The sequence below is a fragment of the Pristis pectinata genome, chromosome 21, assembly GCF_009764475.1.
Source record: "Pristis pectinata isolate sPriPec2 chromosome 21, sPriPec2.1.pri, whole genome shotgun sequence".
NCBI classification, from domain to species: domain Eukaryota; kingdom Metazoa; phylum Chordata; class Chondrichthyes; order Rhinopristiformes; family Pristidae; genus Pristis; species Pristis pectinata.
The window spans coordinates 10,719,642-10,735,509 of NC_067425.1; the positions used below are offsets into that span (position 1 = coordinate 10,719,642).

Sequence of the window (15,868 nt, forward strand, 5' to 3'; positions counted from 1 at the left end):
AAATTAGGGCCTTAATGCTGGGGATATTGGCATAGGAGAGGATGCCGAAATTGGTTTGCCTCTCCTTTTCCTTTCAGTGGATTTGGAGGACTTTGCAAAGACTGTTGGTGGTATCTTTATAGTGCCTTGAAGTGGCTGGTCCAAGTCTCAGAAGCATATAGGAATGGACTGCTGCCTCTTAGATAAGTTCTGCACCATGTTTGTTGTCTTGATCTTCAAACACCCTTTTCCTCAGTTGGTCAAAGGCTATTCTGGCATGCTGAAAGCAATGCTGAATTACATCATCAATGGCCGCTTTTGCTGAAAGGTGGGTCTTGAACAATGGGAAATGGTCTATCTTTGCCAGTCTCGTGCTATGATTACTTATTGTTAAAGGGGCAGGGTTCAAACACCAGGGGCAGGTTGGTGGAGGACTTTTGTAGTAAGTGAGTGCAAGGCCCAACCTCTTGTATGCTTAAGTGAACGAGTCATCGATAACTTGGAGCTCAGCCTCCTGATGTATGCAAATGCAGTTGTCATCTGCCGCTTGGTTACTGAGATTGGGGAGACCTTTGTTCTGGAGTGCAGGTGTCATAGGTTGAATAACTTCCCATTAGTCCTGTAGGCAAGCTTGTTGGAGGTGAGGCAAGAAAGATTTAAGAAAAGTATTGAGCCAAAATGCAACCTTATTTGATCCTGGTCCTCGGTGAGATTGGCTCTGTTGTGGACCCATTGGTTAGGATCATGGCTCGCATGCCACCATGATACAAACATAAGATGGGGCCAAATTTCTAAGGGCTGCCAAATTTGAGGAGAATGCTGCACAGACCCTTCAGTATGATGGAATTCAAAACTTTTAGTGATGTTGAAAATGACCAGGTCAAGTGACTAGTGCTGTTCCTGCATTTCTCTTGGAGTTTGCATACGAGACTGAAAATCCATGTTCCACTGTGCCTCTAGGTGCATGAAATCCACATGTCTCAGAACACCGTTTTGGCCACTGGGAGGATACAGTCCAGGAGAGCCCTGGTGAAGACAGCAAGAAGGCCTCTCTTAGTTACACCATTTGAATTTGTCTCCCCTCTTGAAGATAGTCACGGTTATGGCATCTTTAAGGTCCTCTGACATGTCCTTCTCGCCCAGATGTGGACAATAAGGTTGTAGATTTGTGATTGCAGTTCTTCACCGTTGAATATTTGAACATCAAAGGACTACTCTTTACTCCCAAGGTCTTGCTTTTTGGTTAGCGTATGGTCTTTTTGAATTCCTATCAGGCAGGAGTGGTGGCTAGGCTAGACTAAACGGTGCAGTGGATAGAGTCGCAGGCATAATCGTCAAGGACAATCATGGTTGAGGAGGTATTTGAAATGTTGACTACCTCCCTTTCCTTGATAAGTTTGCCTCCATTTTTGGCTTTCATTGGGGTGGACTCTTGAGTGTCTGGCCATATATGGCTTTGACAGCACTGAAGAACCTGTGTATGTTATGGCTGTCCACAAGCTGTCAAGCCTCTTCTGCTTTTTCCACTTACCATCAATTCTTTAGAAATAATATTATCTTCATAAGCAATAGTGGTTGACACCAAGTGCTGAGAACTGGAATCTTTTTATCGCAGTGCTTTTGCAGGGTGAGTAACTTCTGCAAATATTGAGACTGAACAGCTAACAACAAGAAGACAGTTCTGCTGTTTTGTCACCGAATACTTGGGTTAAAATGGGATGTGAAGTAAAACTATTGCACACGGTGACATTGTTCAGAATAGTTTCCTGTACTAATTTCAAACATGGGTCAAAAGGAAGTGTCTCATTTATTTTCCAAATTAGGCTGTTTTTTTTACACCTCCAAATAAACATGTGAATCTCTTGGGGACTGAGAAGAGGACGGATATCAGTGTTTTATTGGACATTGCATACAGCAAAGCTCCTGCAATTTGTACAAAGGCACCATAGTTCTTGTGGTATAAATGACAGTCAGCTTTAGATATAAATAAATGTATGGCCAAAGTGTAGTTGGGTATAATTCATGCTTACATAACAATATGCAGTTTAATTGATTTTGTCCTTTCTTGAGCTCTAAATATTTATTGAATTGGGTTCTATTTAACTATCCTAACTGCTGTATAAATATCATACATTTTTCATATGTTTTCAATCCCTCAGTTTGCATTCAGTCCAACTCATTATATTGCAGAGACTCAGTTCCACTGAACTGTGTGTAATACAGACTCCTGCTTGTATCATTAGTCTCAACCATGCAAGAATATGGAGTGCAAGCAGTAAATTGTTATAACAAGTTCATGTCGATTGTGTCAGAATTCTTCTTGATTTATTTTTGTAGGCGTATGACATTTGGGAAGATAAATGAACTTGGCCAGTTTATAAGAGAGTCTGAACCAGAGCCAGATGTGAAAAAATCAAAAGGTAAATGTTCACCCTAGTTGTTTTCACTTGAGAAAAGACCCATCTGATTTATCATTCAGTCATTGACTTAGTGTCTGTCTTTGTCTAATTGTGCTCCAGGGAAGTGCTTTGAGATGTTTTTACTTCATAAAAGGCACTATATAAATAAAAATTGTTATTATTAGCATACCATAGATCTGTTCTGAGAAAACAGTGTTCAGATTTACAGTCTAGCAGAGAAGGCTCTCCATTTTAGGAATGAAAATCAAAGGCCTGATAAATAACCTGTTCCATGTATTCTGCAAAAAGCCTAACATGAAAGAAGTGACTTAATAAAGACAAAGAAAGTACTAAAAAATATTGTTTGCCAAGAATCACATACCTTAAACAAGCCAAATTTCCCCTGAGTTGATGCTTTGTATTGACAGTGCCAGTGCAGTTTCAGGGCTCACCCAGATGATCACTCGGTGAAGCAGTTACTGACTTAGCAGCTGTACTAAACAGGACATGAAAATTGCATGAAGACTCGTTTAAAATGGCAACTTGTTAAGTTGAGAGTTATAGTTTATCTTGTTGTGCATAGGCATTTAGTTCACTTCTATTAAACTTATTTTTAAATTATTTCAAACAGGTTCCATGTTTTCACAGGCCATGAAGAAATGGGTACAGGGGAGCACTGATGAGGTAAATGTAATACCTAATCAAAAAGAAATCAATATTTAAATCGGTCCATTTACTACTCAGAAAGATCAATGACCTGTAATTTTGCAAAGCAATCCTCGGCTCTCTTGGACTGCTTCAGGTGATGAGGGTGAAGTTTTACAAGATTATAACATTATGGATTCATTTAATCACTGCATTCTTAATCTTTTTCTCATCACTGCATAAGGTACACAGTTGTAATTCTTCAAGTTCCAGAAGTCGCCAATTTAATCCACGCACCACAGCAACTGATTTTCATTGACGGTACCACAATCAGACTGATATGTTGTGTCAATTGGATGTAACCTTTATACCTTATCTCTGCTTTTCTCACCTACATTTTTAAAAAATCTCCCAACTCCATAATTGTCAATTTGGAAATGGAAAATTTCAATTAAAATGAGAGGCCATTTGACGTGATCACAGAATACAACATGAAATGGTAACTGCATTGACAGACAAGCTAGTCCTTATAAACTATCAAATAAAACAACTTTTAATTTGCCTGGCCAACTGACAAGTCATCACTGGAAAAACATGGGAGTTGCATTTAAGGCAAAAGACGTAGGAAATAAGTTATTTATTTCTTTTTGTTCCCAATTGTAGTGTGAATTTAAAGACTTTCAATCTCCAGGAGAAAATTGAGATCCCATTCAAATTTTAATGCCATACCTCAAGAGCAATGTCTGGGATAACCAGTGCCAAATTTATTTATTAACCATGAGCATTGAATTGAATCCATTATTTACATTTAATATCTGGGCAATGTTCTTTCCACATTTGTATTAAACCATCCTATATGCCCTTCCCATCTTCAATGTGCGTTGAAACGTTCTAAATGAAGGTTATCATATAAGTGCAATGTTACTTTTCTATTGGGTTCTGATATTTCCCACAAATTTTCCCCCAGTTTCTATAGCTCTGAATTAATTAATTTGCTCCTCCTGATTACTTTTATCTACAAGTTTGCTATCTTTTCTGAAAATACCCAAAGCCAAATACTGACAAGATATAATTTAGATTGTATACAGAGCAACTGATTCTTTTGTTATTTTGGAGAAAATTAGGTAGGGGCCTAATTCCATCTTTCTGCCTCATGGTTTGTGATGTCCTGAATACTAGTACATAGAGAAGCAATTCCATGCAGCTCAAATTCTTAATGAATCGTGAACTAGTGATGTGGTGGATGCGTGGATAGGGTACATTAATTTTGGTTTATGTGAAGATTTGCATCCAGGATATCCTGGCAGGTTTTCCAAAGCACTTGACATCCAATTAGTTTTTTTTTGCTACTGTTGTGTGGATAAACACAGTGACTGTAATGTGTACAGTAGCATCCCACAAGAAGAGCAATCAAATGAATGAACCATCTATGCAGGTATTGAGGGAGGAATGTTGCCCAGACATTGCTCATTTATTGCTGTGGCACCTTTTTATCATTGGTTTGAACCAGTTGAATTGAAAACACCTTGGTTTAATGTCTCATTCAACGGATGCCATCTCTAATGTTGCAAATATTGCCGGTACTACACCAAAGTCGTAACCTAGAATATATTGGAGAAGGGCTGGAAACCTAAGCTGGAGATTCAAGTGCTACCAACTGAACCACAAAGCTTTTTATTAAAAGATATCAACATCTTTGTGGACAAACTGGTCCAGGAGCCTGCTGTGGGACTGTAAGAGAGAAAGGGAGGGAGATTGTGCCTATAGTAACCATATAAACACTCAGACAACTGCTCTTGTAGTCCAAAATAAATTAGATTCTACAAACAAGGAATTGCAGGACCAGGAAGCAATTCCCAGAATCTATTGGCATTTAATACCCATTCCCTCTAATAGTGAGTATTTCATTCCATGTTATACATCACCTTAGGCAGTCCATCCCATGCTTTTCCCACCCTTTTCTTAAAGTAGTTAAATATAAACAATCTCATCCACTAATTTAAGTTTGTCCATTTGTCTCCTGGTTCTAGGATGTGTCAATCATGAATATATTATCAGAGTTCAATTTATCTTTCTCTTAAGAATCCTAACATCATCATCATCATTCTGGCTCTCATGTTCAAAGTAAAAGAAAATCCTCCTGAATGCTCAGATATCTTTAGAGGGTATCGGGATCATAATTCCATAGGGTACTTGAGCACAACTATATCATGACTTTTACAGACTTGGTCACACCTCCTAGGATGTATACATTGCCATTTTGATTATACATTCCAAGGTTCAGTTTGATTTCCTTAGTGCATGGTACATCCTACCACCCCCTCCCCCCCCCCCTTCAAAGTTCCTAAATTGTGGTGGTTGTAGTCTGAATGCATAAATTGTACTGTATGCTCCACTCCCTTCTCTCCATTTCTTTAGTATCACCTGCAGTCTTAATTTCTTTCTGCAGCTCCAGATCAGACTCCCTTGTACTATAAGATGGACTCTCAACCTCACAATCTACCTCGTCATGGCCTGCACCTTATTGTCTGCCTGCACTGCACTTTCTCTGTAACTGCAACACATTTTTCTGCATTCTGTTACTGCTTTTCCCTTCTACTACCTCAATGTGCTGATGTGATGAAACAATCTGAATGGATAGCGTGCAAAATAAAATTTTTCACTGTACCTCAGTAAAATAAACCAATTTACCAAATTTTACTAATTTAGATATCCATAGCCGGAGCTCCACGACTTCTGGTGGAGCCTCACCACATTAATTCAGCTCCATGGTCTGTCTTTTTCTACAGGCTTAATCCAAATCTTTCCCTCCTTCGTGTCTACCTTGGGGTTAAATTACTAATAATAACTTCCTCGTGATGCTCCATATTTTCAAATCAGAATAAAGCTCTGTTACCAGGTCAAAAACAGGATATGAGATGCACTCTTTATTCCAACCCAATCTAGAGTGCAGCAACTTCTAGTTCACTTTATTGTGCTATGCTTCAGACTTGTGGGTTTGAGGAATTTGCCACTTGGAGAGATTGGCATGAAAGTTACTCTGCACAAGATTGTCCACCTTTTCAAAGTCTGGCATTGTTGATTGTCTAAAGCTGTTTCTATTTTAGGCCCAGGAAGAGATGGCATGGAAGATTGCCAAGATGATTGTCAATGATGTCATACAACAAGCACAAAGTGAGCCACTCATTGTGAAGTCCACAAAGGTAATGAACTGGTTGTGCTAAAACACTATATCTTTAACAGTTGTACTATTAAGAACTCCTGAAATAATGTGTTGTGTTGTTCGCAGTGGACCAGAATGTAAAGGAGACATTGTGTCTTGGGTAAGTGATTATTTTTCACCAATCAAGAGTCTAAGATAATTGAAAATTACAACAAATAGAAAACATTGAACAGTTTCTGAATTTTAGGCAGTTAATGTAGTGAGAGTTATGTGATGTAGTGGAATGGTCCTTTTACAAATCCTGTCCACAGATCACGTCTCAGTTTTATCTTGCTCAGTTTTTAAGCTCTCCCTCTCCCTTGTTCGGGTGGCACAGTTCCGTGAGCCTGCTTCCTCATTCTACTATATAATATCTCAATTCCACTTTCTCAATTGGTCTTGCTCATTTTCTCTCACTCTCTCTCGCACTCACAGCCACCCCAGTATCACATTTATAATTGGTGACCTTGACACTGACTGATGGGCTGTTCAACTGCCTGGACATTGCCGTTAAACCCAGTCTTGTACATAAAGGCTAGTCTCTTTCATTCAGTCTAAATTTTCCCTCCCACCCACCCACCAAACCTTCACTGAGGTTGATTAATTCTTCTAAACCTGATGGTTGATGATCAGTTGTCCATTGAGCTGGAGTTTGATGTTTCCAAAAGATAAAAGACTGACCATGTTGGAAAGATGATTACAATAATGCAGGTCAGTATTTTCAAAATGTCAACCTCCGGAATCGAGATTTGTAGTTTCTCTGGAACACCCACTCAGTTGAGCACACAACTGTTGTTGGCATTAAATTCTAGTCAACTCAAAATTGTTTTACAGAACAAAGTAAATAAGTCCAAATTTCCTTTTGTTACCATAACTAATTCCCTTGTTTGCAAACAACAAATGAAAGGTTGTAAGGATACAGTTCAGTTGCAACCATGTATGTACATGAATAGGAAGGACCTAATTCCGTTAGCAAGGATTTCAATAACCAGTGGCCATAGGTTTATAGTTCTTAGGAAGAGTAAGGGGGAATTGAGAGATCTTTTCAAAGAGTGAGTGGTGGAGGTCTCGACTACACAATCTGATGGGGTGGAGAAGGCGGAAACCCTTGTCATATTCAAAAAGTAACCAGATGAACAGTTGACACATTTACCTGGTTACAGACTGAGAGCTGGATGGTGAGATTAGCCATAGTACCTCTTTATTGACTGACATAGACGATGAGCTGATCTCCTATACCACAAATGTTTGATTCCAATTCCATTCATTCTTACTTGTGTCAATATTTAATCACTGCAGTACACAATTTAAAAAAAAGGGAATAAAGCTGCATCGTCTTTTTTCATCTCCCATTTACTTTCCAGGACACTTGTCCTTCATTGTTTTTACTACTTTTTAACCATTTTCTCCAACCACACTGAGCCTGGAGATCAAGCTTTTTTTTTTTGCCTATTCTGTTACCACTCTATATTACCACTATGCATTTTTGTTCACTGCTTCCAACATTTACGTTCTGTGTAGAAGGAATTAAAGTACGCATCTACATTAAGGGAGATATGTCAGTAGAGCAGCTAACTTCACTTTGTGACCCCATCACCCAAATCTTCTAGTACGTTTCTGAGATGTATCTTAATGTATTTTGTCAGGAGGGCTTTTTAATACAAACTGGTTATAGAAATGTTGACTAGTGTTCTATAATTGAAAAGTGAATTATTAATTTGCAAGGTCAGTGATGTCAATGCAGATGAGTAGACATTAGTTTTAAATTTGCAAATAGTTTCTCGTACCTAATATCTCAACTTTTCCTACTCAAAGATCCAGTGAATTTATCAGTTTGTCCCTAGGAGGCTACATCTTTATTCGAGTGAATTAAGATGCTGCTGCAGTGGAAGGAGTGTTTACTATTCGTAAAATTTCTTTCCTTTTGTAATCTACCCACAATGTTTTTAAAGGTTTCCAATTTTTGCCCCCAGTGTGTTGTCAACTCTCCTTTCTCCTTATGTACTGTATTTGCACAGGGCATGGATATATGATGTACAATAATGCAATTGTTAAATTTTCCATTATTGTGTACATGTGTGAAAATGGTTGGAAGTGATTCTAACAACTGTAAATGCACAGAATTTATGATATGATGACAGTTGATTGAACTGTTTGTGAGTTTGTTTTGAACACATTCCATACAAATTAATAATAAAAATAAATACTGTCTTTATATTTTCCTTGTTGCTTTCATTAAAGAGTAAAAGCAGGAAAGGTCAGACTAAATGATTTTTGGTTTCTTATTTAATGGCTGTTAAGCAAGTTAAGATTCTCCATGCAGCTGCTCTTTTAATATCACACCTCAGCTATTTAATGCTCCACCACCTTTTTGTAACAACTTTGCAAACAAGAACATCATGGGTTTGATGGCTGCAACATATTCTGAGGGCTTCATGTGAATCTTGGGCAGTCACGAGAGTTCTCTGATGTGCATGGATTATGTTGCAGCTCCAAAATCCAGTGCCATTTTCATTTTAATCATAGTAATGTGGTGTTCTCGGGAATAACTTGCTCAGTACGGTGGCTGGGTTGTATGTTGCAAGATGTAATTGAATTAGTGGGGACAGCAACAGTTGTGGTGAAATACCTGGATTGTATGACGTCACTCTTCAGGTGTGGAGAATGTGATCTTAAAATACAAGAACGATTTTTCTCTTTAATAGTAAATAGTAATAATGATTAGTGTGTTGGAAGCCATTCAAGGAAGGTTTACAGGACTAATACTTTGAATGGCAAGTTGTCTTTTGATAAATGGTTATATGGCTCTGTTTGTATCTACTGAATCTTAGAAGATGAGAGGGACTTGATTGAAACATAAGACCCTGAAGTGTCTTGACGGGGTAGATGTGAAGAAATAGTTTCCCACAATAGAAGACTGTAGAACTAGGGGTTGCTGTTTAGAATGAAGTGGTTGCATACTTGAGGCATTTTTTTTTCCACAGGTGATCCCATATTTTTAGGACATTCTTCGTCAGAATAGCAGAAACATGGTCTATGAATAATTTTGAGGTAGATAGGGTCTTGATAAGCAAACAGGTGAAAGGTTGCTGCAGGTAGACGAGACTGCAGCGTTGAGGTTACAAACAGATCAGCCGTGATCTTATTTAAATGGTGGAGCAAGTTCGAGGGGCTGAGTAGTCAACTGCTGCTCCTAATTTGTATGTTTGCATATACTGTATATAAATCGTGGATATGGAGATGGTGGAGACAGATCATAGCAGGAGTGCAAGGGTATCCACATCAGGAAAGGACTGAGAAGACTGGGTTCTTTATCTGTTGAAAACAAAAAGTTGAGAGGTTACCTGATAAGGGCTCAGGGATAAAGGGGGAGATTTGTGCCTGGAGGCAGAGGAGGTAGGGGAGGTCCTTATTGAATACTTTGCTTCAGTGCTCACTCGGGAGAGGGACTTTGACGAATGTGAGGTCGGCATAGAACAGGCTAATGTGCTGGAGCATGTTGAGGTTAAGAAAGAGGAGGTGTTGGAGCTTCTGAAAAACATTAGGATAGATAAATCCCTGGGGCTGCATGGGATATACCCCATGTTGCTACGGGAGGTGAGGGAAAAGATTGCTGGGGTGTTGGCGATGATATTTGCATCCTCCCTGGCCACAGGAGTGGTACCAGAGGATTGGAGTATGGTTAATGTTGTTCCCTTGTTCAAGAAAGGTAATGGGGATAATCCTGGGAATTATAGACCAATGAGTCTTGTGTCAGTGGCAGGCAAGCTATTGGAGAGGATTCTTAGGGACAGGATTTATGAGCATTTGGAGCAGCGTAGTCTTATTAGGGATAATCAGCATGGCTTTGTGAGGGGCAGGTCATGCCTCAGGAGCCTAATTGAGTTTTTTTGAGGAGGTGACAAAACAAATAGCTGAAGGTAGAGCAGTGGATGTGGTGTATATGGACTTTAGTAAGGCACGTGACAAGATTCCCCATGGTAGCTCATCCAGAAAGTCATGGGGCATGGGATCCATGGAGACTTGGCTGTGTGAATTCAGAATTGGCTCGCCCACAGAAGGCAGAGGGTAGTAGTGGATGGAGAATATTCTGCCTGGAGGTTTGTGACGAGTGGTGTTCTGCAGGGATCTGTTCTGGGACCCCTACTCTTTGTGTTTTTTTTTAAATAAATGACTTGGATGAGGAAGTGGAGGGATGGGTTAGTAAGGTTGTTGTAGGCTACAACAGGATACAGACAGGATGCAGAGCTGGGTGGAGAAGTGACAGATGGAGTTCATCTCGGAAAAGTGTGAAGTAATACACTTTGGAACAATGAACATGAAGGTGGAGTACAAGGTTAATGGCAAGATTCTGAGCAGTGTGCTGGAACAGAGGGATCTTGGGGTCCAAGTCAATAGATCCCTCAAAGTTGTTCCGCATTGGGTGGTTAAGAAGGCGTATGGTGTGTTGGCCTTCATTAGTTGGAGTATTGAGTTCAAGAGCCACAAGGTAATGTTGTAGCTATATGAAACTCTGGTTAGACTCTGTGGTGTTGCAACTTGTGGCAATACTCCAAGTGTGGCCTAACCAGTGTTTTGTAAAGTTGCAACATAACATCCCAACTTTTATATTCTTGCCCTCATGGGTCAGGGCATTGCATGCCAAATGCTTTTTTTCACCACCCTATCTACCTGTGTGCCACTTTCAGGGAACAATGGACTTGAACCCCCAAGGACCCTCTGTTCATCACCATTCCTTAGCACCCTAGCATTTACAGTATATATCCTATCCCATTTGATTTCCCAAAATACATCACCTCATACTTGTTGGGATTAAATTCCATCTGCCTACACTCTGCCCAATTTTCCATCTGATCTACATCCTACTGTAGCCTTAGACAATCCTTGCTGTCCACACCACCACCAATTTTCATGTCATCCACAAACGTACAAATCATACCTCCTACATTCACATCCAAGTTATTGATAGCGCAAACAAGGGTCCCAGCACTGATCCCTGCAGTACACCACTGGTCACGGACTTCTAATCAGAAAAGCCTTCTCCCACCACTGCCCTCTGCCACCTATCACTGCCAATTTTGGATCCAGTTAGTCAGCTTGTCTTGGATCCCATGTACCTTAACTTTCTGGACCAACTTACCATGCAGGACCTTGTCAGATGCCTTGCTAGTCTTGGAGTCAAGGTGGTGGACAACTGATGCTCAAAACAGGAGGAACTGAAAGGGAGGAGTTCTATTTTTCCATCTGATTTGACCTGCAGTGAAAGTTGGCTTCACTATTAAGAGCAAAAGATTTGGATGGTACAAACACAGATCTGTTCTGACTTTGTAGGTAGCATTAAGTAGTTGAAGTGCTCTGACTCTTTTGTATATCCTATGGATATTAATACACAGATACAATAGAATTTCAGTTTTTCTACTTTCCCTAAAGAAAGCTTTGTTTATTTCTTTGCAAGCTTCAAAGTTGATTGCTTTTTTTTTCCCTTTTAATTGTAGCTATGACTAGTGAAAGGAGGACCTGGTTCCTGTATTCTCCTGTTCAAGTGGCTTCACTCCGCATCCAGCCGAGGACTCCCTTCTGTTAACACAGCCATGAAGTAACACCATGAATTACACAGTCTGATGTTACTCCATTATTTGTAAGAAGACGACTGTGCATTCCAGGATCTCCAGCCTCAAGTTGCGCACATGTTTCAATGACTTTAGTAGCAGTCAGAGTACTATGAAGGGTTTTCTTATGAAGTTTCTGCACTGAAAGGATCTCAAAGCGCTCTTTAAATCTGGGTTCTGGGTGTATGGTTTTAGTACATTTGAAGTGACTATTATAATAGAGCTTTGCTGTGCTCTAAACACCACTCCATTGGTTTGTTGCTGTCTGTTTTATTGTCAGGCCCTTAGATAATTTCAGGATTTTTGTTCAAAAATGTGACACAGGGTGGAAAAAAATCTATATATAATATGATTTTTGTAAAAGGTTTGGAAATCTTGTGTTTCTGTATAATATTTGATAAGTGGCGACTAGTTCCTCAGATGCTACCTAATTGTGTTAAGATTGAGGATTATCACAGAAACAAGCAAATCAAGGCTGTGTCTAGGTTTTTGGTACTATGTACCATTTCTATGTTTTCAGATGCATAAGTATTCCTGTACTTAATCTAAAATCATACCTATTTAATTGTGTTTGATTTAAAATACATATATTATTGAGAGTGGTGTCATTTATATTTGTTTCTCTTCCTTTTTTGAGTCCTTGCAAGTGGGGAGAAATCCTCACCGGTGTGGCCACTACAAGTTCATGGTGGCCTGGGCAATTCCTTGTGCAGAGTCACCTGTAATTTATAAAAGTTTCCTTTCTTCTTGATGGTAGCAATGATCACGACTAGTACTCTACATTCCTTTAGCAATTTAAAGGCTTTTCTTTCAACTGTCCTTCATTATTTAGAACATCTTTCTCATTCTCCCTCACTTTCTTCTCATTTCACATTTCTTTCTCTCGGCCACCTTTTGTGGTCTTCAATCAGTTGGACGGAAGACGTGAACACTATAGTGAATGGATACCCGCTCTTTAGCCCCTTCAGGTGAGTGCATACAGTCTTTTTCCCAGGGAAAGGGAATCACAAAGTAGAGGGCATAGGTTTAAGGTGAGAGGGGGAAAGATTTGAAAGGGACCCGAGGGGTAACTTCTTCACACAGAGGGTGGTGGGTATTTTTTTTTTATTTACAGCGTGGTAACAGGCCCTTCCGGCCCAACGAGTCCGCGCTGCCCATTTTAAACCCAAATTAACTTACCCGTACGTCTTTGCAATGTGGGAGGAAACCGGAGCATCTGGAGGAAACCCACGCAGACACGGGAGAACGTACAAACTCCTTACAGACAGCGACGGGAATCAAACCCTGACTGCTGGCGCCGTAATAGCGTCATGCTAACTGCTACACTACTGTGCTGCCCTGAGAAAGTGGCTGAGACAGGTACAATGACAACATTTAAAAGACACTTGGACAGGTACGTGGATAGGACATGTTTAGAGGGATATAGGTTAAATGTAGGCAAATTGGACTAGAATAGATGGGCATCTTGGTCAGCATGGATGAGTGGGGCCAAAAGGCCTGTTTCCCTGCTGTATTTCTATGACTCTGTCCAGTCTGTGGTGACCATAAGCAATCATTTACACTATCCCTACCCAAACCCATTTTATCCTTCCCCACATTCCTATCACTCGCCTATTCTCGGGGTAATTTACAGTGGCCATTTAACCTACCAACCCACGTCTTTGGGGTGCGAGAGGCAACTAGAGCACTTGGAGGAAACCTATGTGGCTACAGGGAGAACATGCATATTCCATACATACAGCACTGGAGGTCAGGATTAACCCTGAGTTGCTGGAGCTGTGAGGGCAGCAGTTTCACCAGCTGCACCACTATACCCCTCCTCCACAAATGTAGTGGACTGGGTCAGCAAGCCCTCCTTGTTTGGTAACTATTAAAATATGACCACAGAGAAACAACAGAAGTTCGTTTCCAAAATAAATTTGTGATGAATGAGCCAGAATTTCATCCAACATTGGAGGATGCAAGTTGGTTTATTCAGCTGCATTAAAAGTTACAATCCCTATTGAAGTCTTAATTCTCAGCTGTCCCATATGACCTACAACCTCATTGTCTCATTGGGCACTGATTTGAGCTTCAAACACAAAATCCACATTGCCCAAGAGTATGTACCTTTATGATAACCTCAGCCACTTCTTCAGCTGATGAGATAAGGAAAGAGGAAAAAGTCCTGTCCTTGTTTCTTCCAGACCTGGGCTTTCTATATCTTTCTTGCCAGTGTTCTAAGCTCCACATGCCTGAGAACAAGGACTTCTGAAGGCTCCTCTGTGTTCCGATCTCGATCCAAGAGCTTGGATACTGCCATACGCCGCACCACCATGTTCTTCTAAAATCCTCAAGCCCCATTCCCCCAGTGTATCCCTCAGCTCTCCTGCTCATCTCTTGTTCTGATGTTGGTGATAGCTCTTCTAAGTTTCCCCACCACCACCTTTCTTCATTTTTTTTGCTTCCAAGATGTTCTTTTTTTTTAAACTACGCTTTCTGTTGCTGGGATATTTTGCATATTAAAGCTATGAAAGTGTAAAAGGACTATAGAAAGATTCGCCCATTAGCCATAGCAATTACTCTGCACACGATATGTGAAGATCCCAGTAACTTCAGTTTTGTGTAAGTGAAGCAGCGTTTAACTTGAAGAATTGATGGTTAATCTCGCAGCTCAGTATGTTAGTTATTGGTAACAATAAGTCACAAAATTGTGTTTATCTCAATCTGCTAGGAGATTTTACCCACAGTGAGCAGGCAGTGTAGGGTCTCGACCCAAAACATCAACCATCCCTTTGCCTCCACAGATGCCACCTGACCTGGTGAGTTCCTCCGAGTTTTTTTTTGCTCCAGATCCCAGCATCTGCAGTCTCTTGTGTCTTATTTTGGGCTGGGTGGGCCCTAAAGGGAAGTGAGTGACAGATCAATGGAATGATCCTTTGTGACAGTGGACTGGAAGTATTCAATGGTACATTGACCAAAGGAAGTGATAATGATCCTTCCATCAGCTAAAAGTGCTTACTTAAAAATACTGAATTTACTCTAAGGTATTTAGAAATATTCTGATGTAAAAGGTGTTTATATTTTAATGCACAGACACTCTATTCTCTCCACCTCTCCTCTGCAAGTTACAATATGCCTGTCTTCTCAGTTTTCCAGTCCTGGCCCAGAGTGCTTAGATTGACCGATCGACCCCGTTTCTCTCTCTGCTGACGGTGCTTGACCTGATGAGTGCTTCCAGCATTCTCTGTTTTTGTTCTATGTAACTGCAAGTCTGTTTTCTGTTCAAATAGGGGAAGTCACTGAGTGTAGTGTATGATACAATTAACCTTGAGGCACAAAGGAACATAGGTATTGAGAAACAGAGAAGAGGTAAACCAAAGTACACAATGACAGTGGAAAGTCAGTAGCACAGGAAGAACCAAACAATGTTCTTGTCCTGTGAACATCGTGGGAACTTGATCTCTGTGTCCGTCTCTGCACAAACACTATTACGTAAATGACCTTCATTTAAGACAGTGAACAGATTTCTCAATTGTTGCTAAAGTTTATTTTCTGAAACACATTGTCAATGTGAAACTGGTACAGAAACTGTTACATAAAAACAAAGAGCTCCCTCTGAATTTTGGCAGATTAAAAGATTTAATTCTAATGAACTGTATCATTCTGGCAAATCCAGCAGAACTGCAGCAACTTTAAAAGTGCACCAGAAAGCATATGACATTAATTTAATGCTTTCAGAGTGCAGTAGTGCAGATTGTGTGTGTGTGAGGAAGCATAATGAATGCAGGAGGATCTGCAAAATTTGCACTAACGTTCTTTAAAGCAAAGTCTGACTTGGACAAGACTGATGAAGTTCACTAATATCAGGATTTATTTTGTCACAGGAAAAGATTAATTTCAGTGGAGGAATCTGCACTTGTATTGCTAGAACATCTAGGCAACAGTGAGAATAACGGGCGTGGTTGCAACTAAAATAGTCAAAAATGAAGCTCTTCAGGCAGATTTGTAGACAAAAGAGAGTGGGCAAAGAAGTGGCAGATGGAATAAAGCGT

General features: G+C 40.1%; 1 protein-coding gene across 4 annotated transcripts in view; it reads left to right on the top strand.

Moving 5' to 3' along the window:
* The window catches only part of akap10 (A kinase (PRKA) anchor protein 10), a 71,405-nt gene extending 58,972 nt beyond the window's left edge, over positions 1-12,433 (top strand). For 2 of the 4 annotated variants that reach the window (XM_052036018.1, XM_052036020.1), the window contains 5 exons: positions 2,317-2,399; positions 3,010-3,062; positions 6,131-6,226; positions 6,313-6,346; positions 11,721-12,433. In XM_052036018.1, the coding sequence (XP_051891978.1) occupies positions 2,317-2,399; positions 3,010-3,062; positions 6,131-6,226; positions 6,313-6,327 (247 nt within the window). In that variant the 3' untranslated portion in view covers positions 6,328-6,346; positions 11,721-12,433. The remainder of the gene's footprint in view (positions 1-2,316; positions 2,400-3,009; positions 3,063-6,130; positions 6,227-6,312; positions 6,347-11,720) is intronic. The other 2 variants (XM_052036019.1, XM_052036021.1) reach the window with 1 other exon arrangement.
* The last annotated feature ends 3,435 nt before the right edge of the window (positions 12,434-15,868 follow it).